This window comes from Barbus barbus (genome assembly GCF_936440315.1).
Source record: "Barbus barbus genome assembly, chromosome: 2".
In the NCBI taxonomy this organism is placed as follows: domain Eukaryota; kingdom Metazoa; phylum Chordata; class Actinopteri; order Cypriniformes; family Cyprinidae; genus Barbus; species Barbus barbus.
In genome coordinates this window covers 33899947-33922347 of record NC_136730.1, presented here as the reverse complement: position 1 = coordinate 33922347, position 22401 = coordinate 33899947, and the positions used below count along the sequence as shown (strand labels likewise).

At 41.3% G+C, this 22401-nt stretch overlaps 1 protein-coding gene across 2 annotated transcripts in view; it reads left to right on the top strand.

The window, feature by feature from the left end:
- LOC306843745 (meiosis 1 arrest protein-like) overlaps positions 1-22401 on the top strand; it is a 50906-nt gene that overhangs the window by 822 nt on the left and 27683 nt on the right. For both annotated transcript variants that reach the window (XM_079375394.1, XM_079375393.1), the window contains exons 2-4: positions 801-1059; positions 1198-1380; positions 3681-3864. In XM_079375394.1, the coding sequence (XP_079231520.1) occupies positions 808-1059; positions 1198-1380; positions 3681-3864 (619 nt within the window). In that variant the 5' untranslated portion in view covers positions 801-807. The remainder of the gene's footprint in view (positions 1-800; positions 1060-1197; positions 1381-3680; positions 3865-22401) is intronic.

The following is a 22401-nucleotide window of genomic DNA, read 5'->3' as shown; positions in this document are numbered from 1 at the left end:
TTCCCAGAAGAGCATTTTTGTCCATGTTGATCATGATTAAGCCTAATAATGTTCCTTCTTATGTTATTGTGGTGACATTACGAGACACTGTGTTCTGTTGAAATATTCACTTTGTGTTCCAGTGTAAAATGTCACTTTGTATTACAGATATTAGTTATTAATTAACTTACTTGACTTTACTTTTAGTCATTTAGCAGACGCTTTTATCCAAAGCGACTTACAAATAAGAAAAAGTAACTAAAACTAAAAGTAAATACTCTATACACACCCATTTAAAAAAATACAGAAATTAAATAAAATTAACAAATGCATACAACAACATTTCAATAGTAAACATAAAAAAGGAGAAAAATAATAAATTAATAAAATAAAAATAAAAAGCGATACTTATATCCTTTGCCGGTGTCCTAGCCCGGTGGAGTCGCACGGTAGAGTCGATGGTCTTTACACTCTTTACTTTTATTCCCACAAAGAGAAATAAAGTGCCTTGGCCTGATGAACCTGAATAAAGGGTTTCCAAACACTTCCTCCATCTGATTTTGATCTCAGTTGTTAGTGATGGAAGGAAGGGGGTATTAGTTTTGACAGAGTAACTTAGCTCTACAACCTATGCGTGTGGTGAAAAAAAAAAAAACCCACACAGACTGCTCATCACTGACAACTGATCTGGAAAAACAGTAAATTAGGCAATCAGTGAATGAATTTTAAATGCCTTTTGTACATTTACTGTGATAGTTCCAGATTTGATTTTAGTTAGCTAGTATAATTACATCCATTTTCATGTTGCTCTCTGTGTGTAGGTGAACCATGAGTGCCAGAAACAGATCCTGCTCTTCCTCCATTCTCCAAGCATGCAGTTCATCATCCTTTACCAGACAGCCTTCTCGTGTGTTGATAGTAGATGCTTCGCCACCCTGGTGGTCAGAGACATGTACTACTTTGTGTCAGGCCCTAGAGAATTTCTTTTTTTTGGCCAGCAGTCTGGCAGGACCTGCTCGTCTGCCACTGCTAAGCGTCGTTGCCATCAGTGTACAGCTGGAGTGTCTCTTACCCTTTGTGGTGAGGATAAGTATGTGTATATTTACACTGATGTTTGACTAGGTACTATACAGTAGGTTGGTTTCTAATAGACAAATAAAACTATGTATCTCTATTCTAATGTAATCTTTCATTCCTTCATCTCATTCTCGTCACTAGCAAGTTAAAGGCAATTTGACACGTCTGCTGTCCTGTATAGAGGAGCTGCGCTCTTTGCCTCAAGAGGGCTGCGTTCGGCAACGAGGTGCACTTCTTAAACAGGCAGTGCTGGACAGCCTGCAGCAGTTTAAACAATATATGTGCCATACAGCTCATGGGGACTTCAACAGCAACTGTGTGGAGGTGAGAACTTTCACAGCTAAAACTAAAAGCACTGAAATTGAATCAGTGAAATTTATATTTTCTGTATAGTTAAGCTAATTTTACAGTCTAGTTTGGACAAATAAATCAAAAGAACGGCTGTACTCTGTGAATGGTATATGCAAATAATAACCCCCCAAAAGACTGCTATTTAAATATAAAGTCTTTGTGTGAATGAGCAGTGGAGAACTTCATCTCCACACCTCCAGATCTGAGGGGTTACTTAATTAGCATTTCACCATTTCATTTGATAAAACTATCATCAGATACACTCAGAAAGTTAAAAGAATTCACTTGAACCTGCCAAAATAAAAGTTTTAACTTGAAGAAATTATGACAGAAATATATTACTATTGTACAGTAAAATGTACATTTCAATTCAAAGTAATAATAATAATAATACAGTAGTTTTTAAGGAACATCACACAATGTCACACGATTCCTTGCCTTCTAAATTTAATTTAAACTGTAAACATGTTTTTACTCTGTGTTATGTTTTTTGTTGTTTGTGTGCGTGTTTTGCCTTTATTACAATAGGACAGTGTAGGGTAGATAGGAAGCAAAGTGGGAGAGAGAGAGGGGATTGGGATCAAGAAAGGGCCTCGAGCCGGGATTCGAACTTAGGACACCCGTAACACAACAGCGTTATATTGGCACTGACATGTTATGTTGTTGCTTGCCAAAAAATAAAAGGAATTGTTCATTTAATTTAATTACATGAAATACATTTTAAAAGATTAACTGGATGCCACCATTTTTAATAATATATTTGAATTAAATGATAAAACATAGAATATAAAAAATTAAACAACACATGACAACACAGAATTTCTGACAAAATAAAATGCAAAACAAAATAAAATAAAAATGTCATAGAACCCTATTATTGTTAAAATGTTATGAATTTGATTAGACGTCCTTTTTTAATTAAAATTAATTTAAACCATTTAAAATGGAATCCAGAAAAATTAAAACAAAACATTTGGAAAAAAATAAATAAACTGATTTCATAGGGCCTTATGTATTACAGTAATGAGAATCATTAAAAAACAATACCTACTGCATTGTACTAATGAGAATTGTGAGAGAAAAAGGGCCAACTGTCCTGAAAGTAATGTCACAATGTTTGGTGCTTTTGATATTTACTCATAAATGTCTTAATTTTCTACACAGTAATCTGTTTTAATGAAGACCTGCCCTGGTAATTCATCCTTTAGATCAGCATTCACTGCCTTTCGATCTATGCATCTGCCCCCTGGCTTCATTTTAGAATGACTCAACCCACTGCTATGTTTAAACCTCACATCACAAGTAAAGAAATTGTCTCATCTGTATGGGGTCTTTTCAAAGCACAGGCATTCACATTCAGATTTCCTACCAATGAATCCAAAGCTCATTTACCCTCTACTATCAGCTTTGAATGAAGATGTTGGCACACTAAGACAGACCACATGGCCCTCAGCAGCCACTCTCCTCTCAGCAGGCTCCATTAAAACCCAGCACTAATGTCCCCCCACAGGAAGCACAGCAGAGGACAAGTGCATTTAATCAGATTATACTGAATATTTTTTGTGTCCTAAATGGGATTATATGGTGTATATGGGTTTGGTCTCACTTACCAGTGACATAGATACAACAGTGCTATAGTAATTATGCCACAGATGTCTATCATAAGATGAGAGGAACACAGAAGCTTTGATGTATGTGATTGTAGCACTCTCTTTGTGACTCTCTGTTCAAATATGAGACAGATCATGTAGCAATGATTTGTACAAGTTATTTCTGTGGCACAGGACACAGCTTTGAAGACTGATTTATTTGTATCCTTAAATATGTTCTACAGTCTCATTCTTCACACAATTAAACCACAGAGAAAGATGTTTTTGTGCTGTGTAGTTTGTGAGAAATCTCTCCCTCACATTCTGAGTTGTTATATATATCAACAAGAGAGACAGTTAATGACCATAATCAGCTTTCATCCGTGCAGTCATAAAAGCAGGGACATTACAGTGCATTGGCTTTGAGGCCTGTATGGGTACTCTGTGTGAGTATGTGTGTGTATTATTTTGGAAATGTCAGCAGAATTCTGCCATGACTGGTGAGTTACAGAGGAACAAATGTAGCATGTTTTCTCAAAATCGCTTTCTGTTGGCTTTGAAATCTTGAATCCATTTATCCAAAACAGGGTTGATAAACTATAAAGTGAATTATTAGAAACAGACATGCCTGTTTTGCTAATTTTGACTTGCATACTAATGCTGATGAATTTACATTTTTTAAAGGTGACGGTATTAACCTGTCAGCCAGGACAGACAGTCCTCCGACAGCTGGAGCAGGGCCTGAAAAACTCTGATCTGATTAGTCTGCGCAGGCTTCTGGTGGTTCACATCACATTACAGCAGAGTCTCTCAGACAGATCTCCAGCCTGTAGCCTTGAGACACCATCTTCAGAAGATGACCAGGAAGGTAGGATAACCTATTTAGTCATAACCTGAAAGATATTCTTAGTCACTGAGATGGCTAGTTGCATAGTTGTGCAATGGCCTTTATACCTGTCATCTGATATGGTCATTACGTTCTGCAACATCTGACAAATATACATTTTTAATATGTTCAGTAAATAAAGAGGAGTCAGCTACATACCACAAACAAATCTCAATTCAAAAGGGGTTTCGCATGATGCTTTGTACTGTGTGTATGATTCTGCCAAAACTCTGAGCCCTCGCTTGTTTTCTGCATAATTGCTTTAATTAAGGTTTTGTGGTTGACGGTCTCAGGATTTCATACCACATACTGAGTGAAATGAGATTCCCAGGGTGAAAGAGCAAACCAGGCAGCACTTCAAAAAAACAGAGCCAAACATTGAAATCTCTGTGTGATCTGATATATGGTATTAATTTAGAAATCAAGGGATGTAGGGGAAGATGGGTCAAGTTTATGTCTGCACATTTATGAACAACATGAAATTCCATCTTGCATAAATTTAAGGAATCTCTGTTTGCATTGTGACCATGTCTACACAATCATTTACATAGATACAGTGCTTATAGTTGCATTGCTTGTAGCTTGTAGTTTTCAGTGGCTATCAAATCACACTGTGTTTTTTTTAATAGTACTTTATAAACTATTGGTTCCCTATCAGTCGGTCACTCCGAGTCACCTCGGTGACCGACGAATTGGGATCTCGCTTAGAGAGACCAATCCACTACGAGTGTATCTAAACGAGCCAATGCACATTGGCATGCGATTATTGCATCCAGCTGCCGCTGATCACAGCGTGAGTATAAGTAGGCAGCAGGTGCAGCGCATATTCAGCTTTTCGCTTCGGAGCCGAGCGGTTCATCGTTCTGCCCCTGACAAAGCCTTTCGACTACGGTGTCTGTGAGTCAAGCACGCTCTCCGGAGGTCTCTCGTGCTGGTGTTATGGCGCTTCAGCGGCAGTGGTTCCTTCCTTTCGAGTGGATTGCACACATCGGATTGCATTACCCCCTGATTGTGTTGCAAGCGGCCATCTCCCCTGTGGGCTTCAGCACACTAAAAGAGTAATTTCTCTGAAAAAGCATTCACAGGTTTTTGGGTTGCGTTTCTGGATGCGGTCGTTACCTGGCGCTGGTTGATGGTCACGATCGCTGCCTCTCGTGTCTGGGCGTTAATCACGCTGAGGCGGCTTTCGTGGACGAGTCATGCTCCCATTGCAGGAAAATGACCGTCGCGGAGTTGCGGACCAGACTCTGTTTCCTGCAAAGGGGTGGGGTGCACGTGCCTCTGCCTAGATCTAGGGCTCCACCTGGCAGGAGCTGGGGGGGGGGGGGGGGGGGGCGCTACTTCTGACAGTAGCCGGACTGGTCTTACGGTAATGGTGAGGAATTCCCCTCCGAGGAACCAACCTCCGAGGGCTCTTCCTTCCACTGGCACTTTGCAGCTGCCGAGGGAACAGGCTGGACCCTCTCGTGGGGTACCACTTGTATCCTTTGGTGCACCCCCTGACGATCAGATGTCGATCGCTGCATCGGAGGGTGAGCCAGACCTTTCTGGAGATGATGATTAGGCACCGCTGCCACCTTCTGGGCGGCCGACGATGCCAGATTCGGATCTGGAAATGGTGGCTATGCTTGCCCGGGCCGCCGAGAGGGTCGGGCTCGAGTGGAAATCTCCACCGCGTCACGAACCCTCAAGGTTGGACGATTGGTTTCTCGGGGTGGCTCGCGTTGGTTCTCAGGGCCCCACCCCGGTACCTTTCTTCCTGGAGGTGCATGATGAGCTCACTGGATCATGGACGGCACCTTTCACTGGCCGAAACCGATCCGGTGGCTCGTCCTCCCTCACCACCCTCGACGGTGGGACAGCACGGGGGTATACGGGGATCCCGCCGGTGGAGCGGTCGGTTGTGATGCAATTGTGTCCAAATACCGCTGCCACCTGGTGTGGAAAGCTGTTGCTCCCCTCCCGGGCCTGTAGGTACTCGTCGGCCCTGACCGGCAGTGCTTATGCGGCCTGCGGTGAAGCTGCTTCAGCCCTACACGCTATGGCGTTGTTGCAGGTTCATCAGGCCAAGGCACTAAAGGACCTGCACGAGGGTGGGCACGACCCAGAAGTTCTCAGAGACCTTCGTACCGCTACTGACCCCGCGCTACGAGCGACGATGGTCACTGCGCGGTCTCTGCTCCAGGAACACCATCTCTGGCTTGTCTGGCCGACATGAGGGAGTCTGACAAGATGCGGTTCTTGAATGCCCCTGTGTCCCAGACCAGCCTTTTCGGTGACACAGTGGAGAACTTCGCCCAGCAGTTCTCCGCTGCACAGAAGCAGACTGTGGCCATCAGGCACATCCTGCCTCGGCGTGCAGCTGCCTCCACCCGGCCGCCGTCAGTCTACTAGTCGCCAAGGGCGGCCCCCTGCTGCCGCTCCCGCACTGCAAACGCAGCAGCCTCCAGCAAAGCAGCGCTGTGGAGCCGGTCAGTGGTACCCAAAAGAGCAGTTTCCTCTATCTCTGGGTCCTCAGAGGGGACGGGGAGTTGTGGACGAGCCAGTCTTGATTCACACTCACCCTCCTCTCTCGCCAGTGAGCAGCTGTGGGTGGTTCGAGAGTGTGGTCAATCGTACTACTCACGCACCCTCTGCCAGAACGCAGGTTGGTGTTGCACACACGCTGACCCCGCTTCGGACCGGCAAGGAGACGCCCGAGCAAGGTCCCTGCATTCCCCCTCGCTGCCCCACCGCGGGTATGTCGGTGGTTCCGCTGGTGCCACTTGTATGGTTTCTGGGAGACTGGCTAGCGCTTCCCAATCCGTCTTGTTGGCTCCGTCAGACCATCAGACTCGGCTATGTGATTCAGTTTGCCCGGCGTCCTCCCAAGTTCTTGGGCGTCCACTTCACTTCAGTGAAGGCAGTAGATGCTCCTGTCTTGTGTGCAGAGATCGCAGTCCTCCTGGCGAAGGATGCGATAGAGCCGGTCCCTCCAGCCGATATGAGGACGGGGTTCTACAGCCCCTACTTCATTGAACCCAAGAAAGGCGGTGGGTTGAGACCAATCTTGGATCTGCGCGTCTTGAACCGGGCCCTTCACAAGCTTCCGTTCAAGATGCTCATGCAGAAATGCATCTTCGGGTGCATCCATCCCCGAGATTGGTTTGCAGCGATTGACCTGAAGAACGCATACTTCCATGTGTCGATCCTTCCGCACCACAGGCCATTCCTGCGGTTTGCGTTCGAAGGACAGGCATATCAGTACAAGGTCCTGCCCTTCGGGCTCTCCCTGTCGCCCCGTGTCTTCACGAAAGTTGCGGAGGCAGCCCTTGTTCCCATGAGAGAACAGAGCGTTCGCATTCTCAACTACCTCGACATACTGGCTCAGTCTCAGGACCAGTTGTGCGAACACAGGGACTTGGTGCTCTCGCACCTCAGTCAGTTGGGCTTTCGGGTCAACTGGGAAAAGAGCAAACTCTCCCCGACGCAGAGGATCTCTTTTCTCGGTATGGAGTTGGATTCAGTCAATCAGACAGCACGCCCTAACGCAGGAGCGTGCTCAGTCGGTGTTGAACTGCTTGAGGCTGCGTTCAAGAACAGGACAGTGGTCCCACTGAAACAATTTCAGAGGCTCCTGGGACATATGGCAGCTGCGGCGGCAGTTACGCCGCTTGGGCTGCTTCATGTGAGACCGCTTCAACACTGGCTCCATGGCCGAGTCCCGAGGTGGGCGTGGCAACGCAGCACTCACTAGGTCCAAGTCACACCGGCCTGCCGCCGAACCCTCACCCCGTGGTCAGACCTCTCATTTCTTCGGGCGGGAGTGCCCCTGGAACAGGTCTCCAGGCATGCTGTGGTTTACATGGATGCCTCCACCACTGGCTGGGGTGCCACGTTCGACGGGCTTGCAGTGTCGGGTTTTGGACGGGCCCCCAACTGCACTGGCACATCAATTGCCTAGAGTTGCTAGCAGTACGCCTGGCCTTGATCCGTCTCAAGAGGCGCTTACGAGGGACGGGACACGGAGGTTCTAGGTGACCTACCCCAAGAGGTAGTTGACACCATCACTTCGGCGAGAGCGCCATCTACGAGACATGCTTACGCCTTGAACTGGAACCTGTGCGTCGAGTGGTGTTCTTCTCACTGAGAAGACCCCCGGAAGTGCTGATCAGAGTCGTGCTGTCCTTTTTGCAGCAGGGGTTGGAGCGAAGGCTTTCTCCCTCCACCCTTAAAGTCTATGTGGCTGCGATTGCTGCCAACCACGACCCCGTGGAAGGGAAGTCGGTGGGTAAGCATGACTTGGTCATCAGGTTCCTTAGGGGGGCAAGAAGGTTAAATCCCCCACGGCCCCCCTCTATACCCTCTTGGGACCTGTCTCTAGTGCTCAGAGCACTACAGCAGGGCCCATTTGAGCCTTTGCAGACAGTTGAGGTGAAGTTTCTTTCAATGAAGACTCTGCTCCTGCTTGCACTGGCCTCCATCAAGAGGGTAGGGGACCTGCACGCATTTTCGGTCGACAATTCGTGCCTAGAGTTTGGGCCGGCTGACTCCCAGGTAATCCTGAGGCCCCCAGCCTGGCTATGTGCCCAAGGTTCCCACTACTCCCTTCAGGGACCAGGTGGTGAGTCTGCAAGCGCTGCCTTCGGAGGAGGCAGACCCAGCCCTAGCTTTGCTTTGTCCCGTCTGAGCATTGAGATGCTACGTTGACAGGACGCAAAGCTTCAGGACCTCAGACCAGCTCTTTGTCTGTCACGGAGGCCGGCAGAAGGGGAATGCCATCTCCAAGCAGAGGATGGCCCACTGGATAGTGGACGCCATCACACTGGAAGGGGCCGTATCCATGGCCCTTTGGTAGGGATCCCAATTCGTCATTCACCGACGTGACTCGGAGTGACCGACTGATAGGGAACGTCTCGGTTACGTATCAGAATCAGAATCAGAATGAGCTTTATTGGCCAAGTATGTTTACACATACAAGGAATTTGTTATAGTGACAGAAGCTCCACAGTGCAACAGAAAGACAGTAACAGGACAGGACACAGGTAATAAAACAAAATAACAAGAAATAGCCAATAACCAATGTACAAAGCAGCAAAAAAATAAAAAATACACAATATATAATATATAATATAGGCGACTATGTACGTACAGGTCAAGTATGTGCAAATTAGAAATGAGAAAATAAAAATAAAATAAGTGAGTGTGGTGAATGGATAATGAATTAGTTGTGTGTTCTACATTTATTTATTGAGTGTTCATGAGATGTATTGACTGAGGGAAGAAACTGTTCCTGTGTCTGGTCGTTCTTGTGCTCAGAGCTCTGTAGCGTCGACCAGGTGGTAACACACAAGAGGTTGTGTGCTGGATGTGAGGGGTCCAGAGTGATTTTGCCAGCCCTTTTGCTCACTCTGGATAAGTACAGTTCTTGGAGAGTGGGGAGGGTTGTACCAATGATTCGCTCAGCAGTCCGGACTACCCTCCGTAGTCTTCTGAGGTCAGATTTGGTAGCTGAGCTGAACCAGACAGTTATTGAGGTGCAGAGGATGGATTCAATGATGGCAGAGTAGAACTGTTTCAGTAAGTCCTGAATGTATGTAACCCTCGTTCCCTGAAGGAACGTCTCCGTTACGTCTCTCATTACGTCTCTGTTCCCTCCTTCAGGGAACGAGGGTTACATATGTAACCGAGACGTTTCATTTAATGACTTCTCAAATCTGGGTGGCATATACAGTACTTAACACTGTAATAATTCATAGACTGTCAGCAGTGAGGATTGAAAAAATTGTTCATTTAAATTCTAGTTGGTGTGAGGCAGCTTTGGAAGACCTTTTCGGCCTAAATGTCTCAGTGCTTTCCTTTTTTTTTAAGCTGAATATTTACCAAAGTGCCTTGAGTGTGTTGAATGGGTGGAGTGCTCTTTTTTTTCCCTTTAAAGAGTAAATCTAGAGCAAAGCTTCTGGCTGTCCCACTGTCACAAACTCGAAGAGGTTACAACTCTGAAAAGTGGATGGGAATGTCTATCCTTGTGAAAAAGAAGTCTGCTTTATTTAATTCTTAAAATTGTATTGTTAAAAGTGTAAGCCTATTGGTAAAAAAAAAAAAAGTTAATAAAAGGCCACTTATATTTTAAGTATATTAAGTATTAAGTATATTTTAAATTATACTCTCCTTTTTAAAGAAAAAAACACTGAAGTAAACTTTTAAAAGGTGCACTTTGTAATAACAATGTCAAATGCACTTTAAAGTAAATTTCAAATTATGTTTTAATCTTTTTTATGCTTTGAAGAAGTACTTTTTTGATGGGTTGTGTAACATACTAAAACACAAATTCAATTTAAGTCAATACATTTTAAATTGTACTATTTAAATTTATATTGTACTAAATTGCAACTTTATCATTACAATTACAAAGAGTCTATTTGCAAAAACATTAAACGTTTTTTAACATTTTCAAAACTGTTCTTTATTGTTATCATGTTTTTATTGTGTTGTATTGCGTTAGTTAGCTGTACTTTTTAGTTATTTTTAACCCAGGGGTAGACAATAAGGGAAATTTGCCACTGGCCCTCCGGGCCAGTGTCTTTTGAAGTTCACTGGCCCAGGTCAACGCGTCGGGTATTGATCCCAATAATCACGAAAAAGAACAGTTTGCTTGAACAACATGAATAACATTTATTTTTTTTAAGGTAGGTTTAGTGCAAAGTGCAGCAAAACTGTGCAAAAACATGAAACAAGTGCAAATAAACCTATTGCATAGGATTCATTCTCCGTAGTCACACAGCAATTCATTATATTATGTTCATACCATAGGTTTCATACACGTTAACTTTTCTCTAACTTACTTGTCTGCATATGTGGGCATTGATCTGCAGAGCTCACAGTAAACCTCTTTTTTTTCTTGATCGTAGCCCAGCTAGGGGTGGGCGATATGGGAAAAATATCATATCACGATTTTTTTTTGAAATATCACGATTCACGATTTTATCACGATTCTTTGTCATGTTGGTTTTACAAGTTGTCTGAGCATTACAGCCAAACTAGAAAGACAAAGCCTTTCAAGGTAACAAAAAACAAAAAAAAAAGACATGGCAGATATTTAGGCCAAAGTGGGCGAAGATAAAAATCTTTGTCATCATTCTATCTTTCTTATTTTTTAATAAGAACAAAGATACAAATTACAAATACGCATAATAAACAAACAGTGCTTTATTTTCAGGTACAATAGGTGTATTTAGCAGAGCATTCAATGAAATTGAATGAACAAATATAAAAATAAAACACTAGATAGACTGATTCCTAAAGCAACTGTATTAAAGTTTTTCAGTCAAGAATAGTGAGTGATTTTTCTCTTTGCGGTTTGATTTTTTATTATAATGTTTTATTTTTATACCATCATTTACTCAAAAGTTGTTTTAAACCTGAATGAGTTTTTCTTCTGCTGAACATAAATGCTATTTTGAAGAAGGTGGAAAACCAAACTGTTGCTGGTCCACAGTGACTTCCATAGGATTTTTCTTTTCTGCTATCAAAGTCAATGTAGACCAGCAACTGTTTTGTTACCCTCATTCTTCAAAATGTCTTATTTTGGGTTCAGCACAAGAAATTAATAGAGGTTTGGGACAACATGTGAGTGAGTAAATAATGACAGAAATTTAATTTTAGGGTGAACTATCCCTTTAATGACAGTCGACAGCATGTTTAGTGTCCTGTCCCTTTAAGAGCTGCACGCATCTAATATACAGGCACGCATCCGTTTCTCTCTTAACTATTTACTTTCATTTTAGAGATAACCAACTGAGTCTGTATGTAAACCTTGTGTGTTTTGACAGTATTAGCGCAAAAGATAAGTTAGTTGAGTAATCAGGCGCTGTTAGACAGGCTTTTTAGTGCGCGTGCTTCAGGTGTATGCTCTCAGAAAAAGCGCACGTCAGACCAGCGCACGAATGAAACATTTAACCAGCAAGGCTTGTGTGCAAACAATGTACTTTTGCGATCGCGAATAAGTGCAGTGTCCTGTCAGAGTAACTCTACTGCTGTATGTCGTGTTGTACAGTAAATAGAGACGGAGGCGCCAGAACTGTATTTGACATAATGTGTGCTGTAGCACGATACTACCATATTTCTTCAAAAGCAGATCGTGGAGACATTTTTATCGTCCACGATCAAAAATCGTCATATCGCACACCCCTAAGCCCAGCCAATTCCAGCGGTCTCGCCACTGGGGCTGAAACTTTCTCTGCCTTTTCTTTTCGTATTCCCTTTCGCTTTCCCTCAATTCCTCTGGTGATTTTCTCTTCCTTGCCTTCTCTTTTTTATCCGGCGTTTGGCCGGGTGATGTGGGATTCAGAAACATGTAGCCTAGCTTAATAGTAGCTATAGGTAGGTGCTGAGCAGCAGTGTGCAGTTTGCGCGCGTAACCGCGGGAGCGAGCAAGGCGGTGCAGACGCATAAACCCGCTGCATCTGTAAGGCCGTCGGGATCACGTAACGTGTTAGCAGTGGTTACCGAGACGATTAAACAGAAATCAAAACACAGAACCACAGGTAATTAATGTGAAATTAGACTTTTTTTAATCGAGGCATTATTTTTACTGGCCCCACCGGGCTAGTGGTTGGAGCGATCTGGTGGCCCTGACGGTTTTAAAAGTACGTCCGGGCCACCGGGCCAATTATATTGTCGACCCCAGTAACCTAATCAAAATAACCCAACTCCAGTTTGATTGAGATTGATTGGAATGCACAATGAAAAAACATTTTTGAAAATTGTTAAAAACGGAGTTATCTGTTGCAAATTAACTCTTCAAATATAACTCTAAAGTTCAGCTAATTGTATTTAAGTCCCTGAAAACATTGAAAGTACTCATTTAAAAAGTGTACTTCTAAAGTGTACTTCTTTTTCACAAGGGCGAGGAAAAGAAAACATTCAAAGTGCATTGGGATAAATTATTAAAATCACAATGGTTCCTATCTATTTCTTTCAAAAGATACAGAGCATTTTAGCTTTGGTCACGTTGTGCACATTATGTAATAATCCTCACATCATTTAAAGTGAATTTAATGACTGTCAGTCATCGTTAACAGAGATAATAAAAATCAGTGGACTGTAAAGGAATCCCACCTATTGCTAAACTTCCAGTGATTTTTCATAGCATAATTCAAATATAGCTTATGGTTAGGTTAGTGTTCAAGGCTCCCACTGAAGGGAGGGGCTCTCTCCTGACTACTCTATAGTCACAGACGGACACTAATCTGACTGGGTTGTTGTAGTCTGACAGATATGTCTAGTAAAAGGAAGTTTGAGGTCATGTAGTCCATTGTGTTTTGCTGGATCAAGTCCATATCAGCTTTATTTTTGATTGCTCTCATGAAAGCAGCTAATGGGATAAAAACCTCATGTCAGTTCATCCACCCACATGCACACACATTCTGAAACATACTGACTCTATTTTGACATATAGCTGCCCCACAAATTCAGGTGTGAGCAGCTAGAACGACATTGAGGTCTAGCATCCCTCCCTGTCTGACATCCTGTTTTTAACTTCCAACAGACAAACTCAAGTGTGAGAAGGACCTCACAATCCAGATTTGACACTGTGTGCCTGCGGAAGGAAATAAGACCATGTGTGTGTGTGAGAGAGAGATACAGTTGGCTGAGATTACTGTTTGTATCTGGGTCATGTTCTGTATACAGTCAATTCAATTTAGGCTACTTCAGTACTTTAATACTTTATACTTTATACAAAAAACATTGATTTGATTGTTTGAAATTAAATTTATTTGTTACTTTTCTCATATTGACAGTATAGGGCATTTTAACTCTGATTCACTCCGACTCTGAATCACTGTAACTGTGAACAAACCATAAACAAACGGTCATGACATGGATTTTTTTTTTATATGTTCCTTGAGGTTCACTTATACTGTTAATAGAATTTTTTTTCTTGCACAAAAATAGTTAAATATATATATATAAAAACTTTACAAATACAAATAAAGCATTGTGAACTTGTTTATGAACAGTTTGAGATGAAGCGGCTGCTTAATCTTTCAACAAAAGTTACTAAAATTCTGTTAATATAACCCCAATTCCAGAAAGTGGAAGGATAATGAATCTAAAGTTTTGAGGTGAATGTGTAGCTGTCAGTCATCGCACCGTGTGGATATTTACTGTACTTCGCATATCCTCACATCCTCACATGTAGGCATGGGACGATAACCGGTTTCAAGGTATACTGTACAGCGGTTTGGAAAAGTCACGGTTTCAAAACCACAAAAATTTTCCATTATACCGTTTCTGCGGTATGCAGTTTTTTTACGTGTTGTCAAAGACGGAAAGTGCAGGACTGCCTCAGTTGTGTGCAGCGAAGAGTCACATGACCCCTCCCCCTCCGGTTGGTGCGAGCAGTCAGTGAGAGTCACCTGTGTGTAGGAATCCCTGGAACTTTTTCCCCCATCGAAAAAGACGAAGTCTGCCATGTGGGAATTTTTCAGGTAACGTAGACTAATTACAAAGATGTTCCATGCAGATGACATTTTAGCACCGATCGTGATATAAATACTTCCAGGTTGTACAGACCAGAAATCTTAATTTCTCCTTCTTTCACCTCCAATTAAGACAGAGACCCACCCACCCGCCGTTTGTTTCAGTGTTGAAATAAATACTATTTGGCTTTAGTGATGGGTCGTTCTTGAACGATTTGTTCATTTTGAACGAATCTTTAATGTGACTCGGGAAGAACGAGTCGTCTCGGGGAGTGATTCGTTCAGTCACGCGTGCGCAACATCCTATAGGTTCTGCACTGAATTAGTTCACCTGTTTTGAGTCTTCGGGTTTGAGTCGTTCGTTCATCACGTGACAGCCCCATATGCTTAACCAATGCTTTTTATTTCTTACAGTTTATAAATGTGTGAATTTCTGTCATGATGGTTCTTTTCCACAACACTGAATGTGGTAACAAAGGTAATAAACTAAAGAGTTGGTTATTATTATCATTATTATTATTATTATTAAGTCTTTTTCCCTCAGACTGCATAGTTTTAGTTTATGGGGCTGTCACGTGATGAACGAACGACTCAAACCCAAAGACTCGGGAGATGAACTAATCAATTCTCTTTCCGGCTCAGACTGCATTGGTTAAGCATATGGGGCTGTCACGTGATGAACGAACAACTCAAACCCGAAGACTCAGGAGATGAACTAATAACTAATGAGAAAGCTTAGCTTTAGCTTATCTTTGTACTAAAGTATAAAGAATTTTTTTTTTTTTTTTCAATGTTGGCCAACTTAATTTTATTTTGTAAATGTAAACCAATTTTGATTTTGATGGCTTCAACACACTCCAAAAAAATTGGGACAGGGGCATGTTTACCACTGTGTCAAATCACCTTTCCTTTTATCTGGGAATTAAGGATGCTAATTTTGCTAATTTTGCAAGCCAAATTTTTGCCCAGTCTCACGTTACAAGACTTCAGCTGCTCAACAGTCCATAGTCGTTGTACCCGCGGGGTCTTAAAAGCATTGAAAAAGTCTTAAATTTGATAATCTCAAATTAAGGCCTTAATAGCCTTGAATTTGGTATACAAAGTCTTGGATTTCGTTGCAAAGGTTTTTTTTTTTTTCCTCTCCTAGGATTAAGTTCATACCGTAACAAAATTAACTGTTACTAATGTAGGCTAATTATAAATTCATGCAGCGTAACTTTGAGTGCACCTCACGCTCCACGTTATAGCAGAAAGCGCGAAAGCGTGCGCACCCGTTACTATGCAGGGCTCGCAAAATCGCTAGCCCGACGTCCCGGGGCTATTGCGTTTTCCAGTCGGGCTAGCAAAATGTATCACTGCCCTGCCCGACGGGCTACCTTAAATACAGGGCTCCCACGCAATGTTCTCTCTAAGCTGAGCGCACGCGCGACCACGCTCTTCTTCCACCGCGGCCGCGCGTTTGATTGAATGCCGCCAGTAAAAGGGAAAGAATACCAAGGCTCAGGCAAACCGCTATAGAGCTGATGTCACAACAGAGTTAGAACCGGTTTCACAGAAAGAGCACGATGTGCACCAAATGAATCGCTGTAGAAACTGAATACTTCAATGGTTGCGGTGCGGTCAACACGAGAGACAACACAAACACAATGACGTGAAATAAAACGTCCTCCTGTATTAAAGAAGAGTGGCTTGATTAAGTGCTGGAAATAATGGAGGATGGGTAACAAAACTCTGAAACGTACGGTCACACACAAGAGTACTGTACAAACTGTACTTCATAACGATGTTTAGACAGCTATAGAAGAATTCATATGTTCACTTTTTTATATTTAACTTACAGATCTCAGCTTAAGTTTTGCTTCAGTTTGTATTCTATTCTATTCTATCAGTTTTGTTTTGATAATATATTATGTTAGGCCTATATTATAGACTCAAAAACAAGGTCAATTATTTATCAGGTGTTTGACTTTGAGTCTCTTGCTCATCAAAGCTGTATTCATTTCAAAAATACAGATAAAACAGTGATATAGTGAAATATTATTGCAATTTCTAATATTGGTTTCCTATTTTAATACATATACTTTAAAATAGCATTTATTCCTGTGATCAAAGCTGAATTTTCAGCATCATTCCTCCAGTCTTCAGTGTCCCATGATCCTTCAGAAATCATTCTAATATGCTGATTTATTATCAGTGTTGAAACTTGTGCTGCTTCATATTTATATGGAACCTGTGTTTCTTTTTTCTTTGATTCTTTGATTAATAAAAAGTTTAAAAGAACAGCATTTATTCAAAATAGAAATTTTCTAACAATAGAAGTCTTTACTATCAATTTTATCCATTTAACACATCCTTGCTGAATAAAGTTTATTTAACTTTCTTTAAACCTTTTTTAAAGTATCTTTAAAAAAGAAAGAAAAATTTCTGACCCCCAAATTTTGAATAGTTTATATTGTAACACAGAACCTCTATTTTGACTAAACACTGTTCTTTTTAACTTTTTATTTTTTTAAAATATCACAGGTCCCAAAAAATACAGTATAAAAAATAAAATAAAAAAAGCAGTACAACTGTTTCCAACATTGATTAAAAATCAGCATATTAGAATGATTTCTAAAGGATCATGTGACTCTGAAAATACTGCTTTGCTTCACAGGAATTAATTACATTTTAAAGTATATTAAAATAGAAAACAATTATTTTAAATTGCAATAATATTTCACAATATTATATAATGGGATATTTCATATTTCGTAATATTATATAAAATGAGAAAGTGTCGGTTTAATCCGCTGTGGCCAAGGAATCCGAATTACGTTTGGGTCAAGCCTGTGCCAGGAAATGACCGCAAGGCCAATTGAAACCAAGAGCTGCGAAGGCTGTAGTGTTCAACACCAAGTTCAAATTTATTTGTTTATTACAAATCAAATGTGTGTTACGCTGTTGCGTATGTATTAAATATAACTGATAATTTAAATAAAATGTTTTATTTAATTCAAGTAGCCTACTTGTACATAATTATTTTCTAGGGTTCGAAATTTATACAGATTTGACATTTTCCCCTCATACTTCTGTCGGAATGGGTACGAAGTTGGCATTGAATTTCATTTGAAATGGTAGTAAAAAGGTCTTAAAAAGCCTTGAATTTCATTTGGAGGATCCTGGGGGTACCCTGTTCTCCTTTTCATGAAAGGCCATACATTTTCTATTGGAGGCAGATCTGCTGGCCAGTCAGTCATATTCACATGTGTTTACAGAACGCTGTTGTATCACATGCAGAGTGAGACCTGGCACTGCCTTGATCTAATAACCATGGACATCTCATGAAAGACATCATCTTGATGGCATTATATGTCTCTGTACCATCCTAATATATGCCTCAATGTCAATGGTACCTATGCAAATCACCCATGCCATTTGCACTGCTGCAAGCCCATACCATGACAAACGTTTGGTTTTGCACCTGTCACAGACTGAATTCTGGATGGTCGCTTTTGTCTTTGGGACTGACAATTTGATGTCTGTTTTTCCAAAAAAACAAGCTGAAATGTGGACTCATCTGACCACAGCACACATTTTCATTGTCTTTTGGACAATTTAACATGAGCTGAGGCACAGAGAACTCACAGGCGTCTCTGCCTAGAATTAATGTATAGATTTCTCCTTGTGTAACAGAGATTAAATTTGCATTTCTTGATGCAGCTGCAGACTGTGTTAAGTGACAACAGTTTTCCATAGTAGCCTACTCCTGAGCCCATGTGGCTATATTTCACATTAGCATTACAGTATCTTATACAATGCCATATGAGGGCTTAAAGGTCACACACATTCAACTAGGGCTGTCACAATTATGAAATTTGGCTGACGGTTAATTGTCTAAAAAATAGTCACCGTTATTGCGATTAATTGTATGTTTTAGGGCTTTGGCGATTATCACGATTGTGCTGATTATCAAGATTAACGAGAAGGGTCTGGCTGCAGACTTGCACTTGCACTCTCAGACACTTGCACTCATTACTGACGTCACCCGCGGAAGTGCAAGTGTCTGAGAGTGCAAGTGTCTGAAAGTGCAAGTGTTTGAGAGTGCAAGTGTCTGAAAGTGCAAGTGTTTGAGAGTGCAAGTGTTTGAGAGTGCTAGTGTCTGAGAGTGCAAGTGTCTGAGAGTGCAAGTGTCTGAGAGTGCAAGTGTTTGAGAGTGCAAGTGTCTGAGAGTGCAAGTGTCTGATAGTGCAAGTGTCTGATAGTGCAAGTGTCTGATAGTGCAAGTGTCTGATAGTGCAAGTGTCTGAGAGTGCAAGTGTCTAGGTGTCTGATAGTGCAAGTGTCTGATAGTGCAAGTGTCTGAGAGTGCAAGTGTTTGAGAGTGCAAGTGTCTGATAGTGCAAGTGTCTGAGAGTGCAAGTGTTTGAGAGTGCAAGTGTCTGAGAGTGCAAGTGTTTGAGAGTGCAAGTGTCTGAGAGTGCAAGTGTCTGAGAGTGCAAGTGTTTGAGAGTGCAAGTGTCTGAGAGTGCAAGTGTTTGAGAGTGCAAGTGTCTGAGAGTGCAAGTGTTTGAGAGTGCAAGTGTCTGAGAGTGCAAGTGTTTGAGAGTGCAAGTGTCTGATAGCGCAAGTGTCTGATAGCGCAAGTGTCTGATAGCGCAAGTGTCTGATAGTGCAAGTGTTTGAGAGTGCAAGTGTTTGAGAGTGCAAGTGTTTGAGAGTGCAAGTGTTTGAGAGTGCAAGTGTCTGAGAGTGCAAGTGTTTGAGAGTGCAAGTGTCTGAGAGTGCAAGTGTCTGATAGCGCAAGTGTCTGATAGCGCAAGTGTTTGAGAGTGCAAGTGTTTGAGAGTGCAAGTGTTTGAGAGTGCAAGTGTTTGAGAGTGCAAGTGTTTGAGAGTGCAAGTGTTTGAGAGTGCAAGTGTCTGAGAGTGCAAGTGTTTGAGAGTGCAAGTGTCTGATAGCGCAAGTGTCTGATAGCGCAAGTGTCTGATAGCGCAAGTGTCTGATAGTGCAAGTGTCTGAGAGTGCAAGTGTCTGAGAGTGCAAGTGTTTGAGAGTGCAAGTGTCTGAGAGTGCAAGTGTCTGAGAGTGCAAGTGTCTGAGAGTGCAAGTGTTTGAGAGTGCAAGTGTCTGAGAGTGCAAGTGTCTGAGAGTGCAAGTGCAAGTCTGCAGCCAGACCCTATTGAGATTAATTGTCTGTTTTTTATGGCTTTCATTATATAGCCTAATTGTGATTAATTTAAGTGTTCAGTAAATAATTGTTATCTTTTAATCTTTTTTGAGTTATTATTTTGCAGTGTAAATTACATTGCAGTGTGATTTACATAGTAGAGTATTCCAAATTCTAAGAATTGGCCAATACAGATCCAACACAGTGCTATTTTTTTTCTACACCTCAGAATATCAATACTGTGTTTGTGGAACTAATGCTCACTCTTTTTTAAACCCTTTGTTAAACACGATCCACTAAATACTCACTTCCTCATTACAGAGAAAAACTAAATTTGAATAAAAATATATAAGCTATGAAATTAACCTAGCTGACTGTATAATTTAGCAGCAAAAACTATATATTGACAAAAAATCTTTGGTACACCTTATACAATTTAAACAAGTTTATTCTGTTAGCTATTTGTATTCTTACAAAATACATTCATGAAAATAAGATAGAAATCATGAGAAAAAGAAAGGCTTCTAATAGTCTTTCTATGTGCAAAACTTTGATAATGTAAAACGCTTCAAACAAAGCAGCACAACGCTGTTATGTACATCCAGGGTGCAAAATGGTGCACTTGAAGCAACATGGAGTCGCAGCACATTTGCACATGTAGGGTGCGGAATGACGTGCTTGAAGCAACATAAGTCACAGGGAGCTGCACTCCAGACAGTTCAAACAAAGAGAAGGGAAATGAGAGCACAATGAACTCCAGCAAGATATAGTCATTTTATGCGAATCACCAGACCTTTATCTACACATCAGGTATTATGATGGGAATATATCATCTTGGAGAGAGAGTTTTAGCCTTGCTGACTGTCATAACTGAATGTGAACATGAATGCTGAGTGGCAAATGACTGACAGTTGCAGCAGAAGGAAGATGATGAAAATTTAACAATGTAAATATAATTCTGTCCCTCACATGAAAACCAAACTGGCGCTCTTCTGTTTCTTTTGGTGTATGACTCACTTGTGCCGTATAAAAAGCGCAATAATCAAATAGATCAAATAATCGCGATTAGACAGTTATTTAATTATCGCGACAGGCCTACATTCATTTCTGATTTCTCTGGATTCCCTGAATCTTTTCACAAAATTATGTGTGGTAGTTGGTGAAAGACCTATATTCTTTGCCATTTTGCATTGAGATATGTGATTTTTGATTAGTCTGCCAATTCTTTCAAGAAATTTGGCACAAAGTGGTAATCCACGACCCAGTCATGATACCCAGCCCTATTACCAATTCACCTGCTGACTGTGAACTGTTTCAAAACAATTTAACTTGGATATTCTATAACCTTTTCTATTTTATTATGCCTCTGTCCTAACTTTTGTAGAGTGTGTTGCAGCCATCAAAATGAAAAATTGTTTATATACACTTTTACGTTGTTCAGTGAAAACATTGGAAATATTTTAATTGTACCTTTGTCAATTGAATGATGGTTAAAGACAGTTAACAAACAACAGATTCTTGATTTTGTTGCATTTTACTAAACATCCCAACTTTTCTGGAATTGGGGTGTTAAAACGTTGACATAAAACTGCCTTATGTGCAATTTAAATATTTGTACAACTCAGTTTGAGTTAATCATTAAATGATTATTAAAATCAGTTATTATAATGGTTTCTGTTTGCTTTTAAAACAATCGATGCTTGCGTCAGTTGTACAGGTGCCAGCCGCTAAGGACTGGATGCCAGTGGGCAGGGCCTGTATTGTGATGATATCAAAGTATGTAAATATGTCTTGCTCTAGAGGCAGTCGTATGCTATGTATTTTGTCACAGTTCCCACAGCATCTAAATGAGCCATTTTTGGAGCTTGGTTACATAAATGCTTTTTTGTAATGAAGACAACATTTTAAGTTATAAAACTTGAAGTTTTATTTGTACAAAGACAACTTATGTGTAAAAAGATTAAGGCAAATCTGATTGAGACAGATTGCTGAATGGGAGGGATCATTGCCCAGATGGTGTACATGCCATCAAGGAAGAGGGTCATTGCAAGGGGGAGGTGACACAGTGTATTTGATTAAAGATCACAAGGGCACTTGAAATGTAAAAAATTAATGAGGTACATGGATCAATCATTTGTACTAAACACAGCAAAAAAAACAAAAAACATTAAAAATAGGGATGTTCCGATTGATCGGTCGGAGATCGGTATCGGACGATAATAACATTTTATGACTCGATCAGTACTCATTTGGCCGATCTCACGTACCGATCGCAATTTGATGATGTCAACACGTGACACTGTATATAATGTGTGGGGACATATGCTGCAGTCATCGCCGGTGTGGAAATGCTATGATGTTTCAAGAAACAATGAAAAATTTGTTATATGTCGTGTATGTTTTGCATGATGATATGATGAATGGATGGTTCATTTTTTAACAGCAGATTCAGTGACCTTAGAGCTGCGCATCACTGCACACGTCTGGTGCGTTACGGCTCCACGGGCACCGGAGCTGATCGCGGCCGCTCTATGAAAATTTATTTATAAAACAAAATATCATCTTTGGCCATATTAGCCTACTCAATAGCATTAACAGAGGCTTTACTCCTTTTAAACTTTATCTAGAATGTCACTGTTTCTGTCACTGCAACTTCCCGAACACACACACACACAAATTAAATCGTCTGCCTAATGAAAAAATTTTTGTTAATATTGCATCATTTATGATTTATTTTATCTACCCGCGACCCACTCGCAAATAATCAGAATGCATTTTTTTATTACCCGACCGGTGGATTATACGCAGTGCTCGTGGATAACCGTGAAACTACTCTGTTTAAATGTTTCAGTTTCTTTTTTCCTCTTCAGGACAGTATTAAACCTTATGAGTTACATCAGACTTCTC